Consider the following 4521-nt stretch of genomic DNA (forward strand, 5'->3'; position numbering starts at 1 on the left):
AAAAGTCAGAATTCTGAAAAAGAAAAGGCAGAATTCTGACTTTTGTCCCATACTAAACTGAAATAAAATGTAAAAATCAGTTAACTTTTTTTCTTTTTCCAGTGGCCCTAATCCTCTTCTGCAGTTTTGGGTTCTTCTTGGTAATAAACTATCTTTGGATGAGCAAATAAATGGGCAACAAGGTTACAGCCTTGGAATGTGTTCAAAATATGTACATAAGAACATAATGTGTTGTTATTTTCATTTCCAAGTTCAAGGAGTGGGATGAAGAATGAACTAACAATGACCTGCCACTATACTATTCATGAAGTTCATTTTCTTTTTTCCAGTTTTCTGATAAAAAGAAAAAGAAAAAAAGAATTAAAAAAGAAGAAACAGATATTTTTTTGTAGAAATTACACCAATACCAACACTATGGAAATAATAGAAGCAAATATAGTCACACCGATAATAATGAAATGATGATAATTAATATTAATAATGATGATAATAATCATTTTAGTCTAATATTGGTTTATAACCATCTTTTTATACTAGGATTTTAAATGGTTCATTGTTCTCCAAACTTGCCAAATAAGGTGATCCTGTATACAGTCGTGTAATTAAAGTTAAAATCAAACATGTGGTTGAACAACGTAGGAAAGATATAGTGACAGGACTGTTTGATAAATTAATCATTTTGTAGACTTTTAAATGCTAATTGTAGGCCACACAGACTGGCAGCACCAGTTTGACCTCCAACCTAGTTTGCTTTATGCAAGAGTTTTATATCTCCATCATGGCTGCAATCATAAAGAACATGTCATGTGACAGGAGATGACAGACATGCAGATATATTCTGAAACATCTTTATGCTTATGGCCACATATGATATCAGGTTACAGGGTGTCAGATGGGGAGATTGTTAGATATCACATTATCATTCTATGTAATGGTTTCACAAACATAAATAACACACAATTTTGCACGATCACAAAACAGTACGTGTGTGTGTATATATATATGTATATATATATATATATATATATATTTTTTTTTTTTTCCAATTATAAATTTCACATAATCCTGTGTTCAGCCAGAGGTAGCTATTACGAAGTGTAAAAAACATAGAGAAAAAGAACTTAATCAATAAATAATGCAAACTTGGAGAATAGAAGTATAATGAAGAAAAACGGTACCTATGTCCTCCAGCAGTCTAGGCCTATAGCAGCATAACTATATCTCAGGATAACCACTCACACTTTTACTACATATAAGCTTTTATAAAATGGAACGTTTTGAGCCAAGCCTTAAAAGTAGACAAAAGCTAAACTAGACTAAAACTGGTTGTTGGTCCAATAGAAGAGGAGCCTGATAACAGAAAGATCTGCCTCCAGTTCTACTTTTAGAAGTTCTAGGAACTACTAGTAAACCTGCAAAATTTAGAGCAAATTCCTCTCTTAGAAACATACTGAACAAATTGATCTTTAATATAGAAAAAAAGCTTGGTTATTTAGTTATTTTTGTGTAATAAGGCATATTTTAAATTCTGTTATGGATTAAACAGGTCAAGTCAATTAAGGGAAGCTGAGATAGGAGAGATTCAATCTGTTTTTAATTTGATTCAGAACTCTGGCTGCAGCATTTTGGATCAGTTGAAATCTCTCCCTGATAATTAAAATATTCCAGCTCCAACAAATGCATGAAATGTGTTTTTCTATCAATGTTCCACTGACAAGATCCCTGGACAGCATGAAAAAACAGAAATCTGTCATAAAAATAAAGGTTTAATAACAGCTACCTTAAAAGCAAGCAGTGTATATTCCTGAGTTAAGGAAAGAGTAATTATATTTGCTCTGTATGGCCATCCAACTGATGGGTCTGGGTTTGACGGATGAACGATTGGTGCAGATCGGATGTAGCTGTTTTTCATTCACTTGGTTTTGCATTCTTAGTTCCAGTAAAAAAAAAATGACATCAACCAGATAGAACATTAAGAATGAATCTTAGCAGATATGCTAAGCTACTCCTTTCTGGCCAGCAAATGTTTCTGATCTAATTAATGTGTTTCTAAATGAATGATAGTTGCATGCTTTTTAGAAAGTTTTACCAGAGGAGATCAATTCTGTCTAAATGTAAGAAACCAAAAACTTAAGATTGAGTAAAATTGACTCTAGGAAAAACAACAATATTGTACTGGCTAATTGGCTTGGAAACAGTTCTTGGAAAAAGTCTGAGTGAATCAGTCTGAAGAAAGCAAATTATTATCAAAACCAGACTGATCAGTGACAGTCACGATGCTTACAAAAGGGTCAATGGTTTTAAAATATATTAGTAGGTGTGGTAGTGATAAATGCTGTACATAATTCCCAGTTAGTGAGCCATACACCTGCTGGCGCCGGTAGAGGAAGAATGCATCTGATTAAATCAGTCTGCAATGTAACGCAGTTCATCTGACATTCTTTAGCTTCAATAAGCTGATAAATCAGAGATGCTATCAGATAAAGGAAGGGAGCAACGTGTCTATAAAGCTCAGGTGGCTGCAGAAGGTGTTCACTCTGGATTGCAGAGCTTACTGATCCTTAGAGAGCTGCTGCTGCAGAAAAACAACATGATCTCCGCGTGTCATAGCAGCAATGGTGAGCTATATAATGGATAAGTTCAGTTTTTATTTTATACAAGTGAATGAGATTCAAACGAGATGTAAAATGCTTTGCTTGTTTGACTGTGAATCTTAGTTTAATCTGTCAGTACGTCAAATTTATTTGTATTAGGATTATATTGAACGACGAATTACTGAAGCTGAACCTGACATAATTTAATTATAAACAGCTATATATTAAAATTAAATTGCATTTTAAAGCCCTACAAATACACTGACTTAGATGAATTACGAAATATTTTCCAAATTAACTTTTTTCATCTTAAAGATGCAGATCTATATTATGCTGAACCTCTTTTGTTAAGCTTTGATTTACAAATGAGAAATATTTTGAGGCTATTTTTACAAAATCCTGGGCCTGGTTAGATATCTAAAGTTTAAGAAAAGATGAGTTTAGATTTGATATTTTTTTCATATCATGAACTGCACAGTGAAAAGAATTGTAACTGGTACCCAACATTTAGAGAGTTTTTTTGATAAGTATTTTTTGATATGTTGCTTTGCCCTTTTCTTAAATTTAAGCTGCCATATTCTAACTTTTCCAGATAATAACCATAGCATGAAAACAATTAGAAGTTTTAATTTACATAAAAATAAAAAAATTTCTGTGTTAAAATGGAAGATCTTTTCATTTCTCAACTGGTTGTCCAAACAGTTTCTATGTCCCTTAACCTTTATCAGAAGCTCTGAACTTAAATTATATAAGTTAAAGTTTATTTAAAATGTGTATAAAGTTGCATAAAGGCTTAGACTGAATTTTCTGAGTGATTAAAGTTAGTAGACATTGATTGCTGAACGGAATGCTTAGGATTCTGAGCCTTTGAACTAAAGAAGTTTAGCTGTACGGTAATGTTATAAAAAATGTGATTTATAAAGAGTTTTTTTTCTTAATTTGAGTCAAAATGTGACAATGATACCTTAAAGCAAAAGAGTACTAAAGTCCCTTATCAGTACGGTAATCTAATCTCATCATGTTTATATAACTCTAATTCCTCACTGGCGTTTTCCAGAAATCAGGAAAGTGGACCTCCACTGCCAGACCAATAATGCCGCCCATAAGACCAATGAAATCAGTACAAAGCAGCTGATTGTGAGACGAGGACAGCCGTTTCTCATGACACTTGAGATGGCCTACGCTTTCCAGCCATCAGAAAAGGTTCAACTCACAGTGGAAACAGGTGGAGCAATTTTAATCTGGGTGTCAAACAGTGCAAAATATAATTTTAAAGCAGTATGGATCCAATGACACAAGTATTAACACCACTTCTTTCCTAAGGTCGTTTTGCATCAGAAAGCCAAGGGACCAAGTGTACGTTTAGTAACCAGGCTCCCATGTGCGTTGCTGGCAGTAAAGCAGTGTGGAGCTGCAAAGTGGATGACAGGTCCAACCTGCAGAGGGGCATACTGAGCCTTTTGGTAACCCCACCCGTTGATGCTCCAGTGGGGAAGTATTCCTTGCTGGCAGAAATAGAGAATAGGAAAGCCGTAAAGGAAAGCCTGGTGGTGCTGTTCAACCCTTGGTGCCGGGGTGAGTGACAAGCATACCTTTAAAGAGGTGTAACACTTTACCTTAGAATGATTTGTGGGAGGAAATAGCCCAACAGTATTCAAAGGTTATATCATCATAAAGTCTGTTTATTGATTGATTTATAAAGAGTGTATCTTCATTGGCAGATGATTGGGTGCACCTGCCTGATGAAAAGGAACGGCAGGAATATGTGATGAATGAACAAGGACTCATCTACAAGGGGACGGCACACCAAATCCAACCAATGATCTGGGAGTTTGGACAAGTGAGCTTTAAACATGAATAAATGAATGAATGAATGAATGAATGAATGGATGAATGAATGAATGAATGAATGAATGAATGAATGAAT

At 34.4% G+C, this 4521-nt stretch overlaps 1 protein-coding gene across 1 annotated transcript in view; it reads left to right on the top strand.

The window, feature by feature from the left end:
• Nucleotides 1–2518: 2518 nt before the first annotated feature.
• Nucleotides 2519–4521, top strand: part of LOC107096129 (protein-glutamine gamma-glutamyltransferase 5-like) — a 12613-nt gene continuing 10610 nt past the window's right edge. Inside the window, exons 1-4 of the mRNA XM_015392642.1 lie at nucleotides 2519–2618; nucleotides 3652–3819; nucleotides 3918–4169; nucleotides 4316–4453. Coding sequence (XP_015248128.1) covers nucleotides 2591–2618; nucleotides 3652–3819; nucleotides 3918–4169; nucleotides 4316–4453 — 586 coding nt within the window. The 5' untranslated portion in view covers nucleotides 2519–2590. The remainder of the gene's footprint in view (nucleotides 2619–3651; nucleotides 3820–3917; nucleotides 4170–4315; nucleotides 4454–4521) is intronic.

This window comes from Cyprinodon variegatus, unplaced genomic scaffold, assembly GCF_000732505.1.
Source record: "Cyprinodon variegatus isolate N-32 unplaced genomic scaffold, C_variegatus-1.0 Scaffold600, whole genome shotgun sequence".
In the NCBI taxonomy this organism is placed as follows: Eukaryota; Metazoa; Chordata; class Actinopteri; order Cyprinodontiformes; family Cyprinodontidae; genus Cyprinodon; species Cyprinodon variegatus.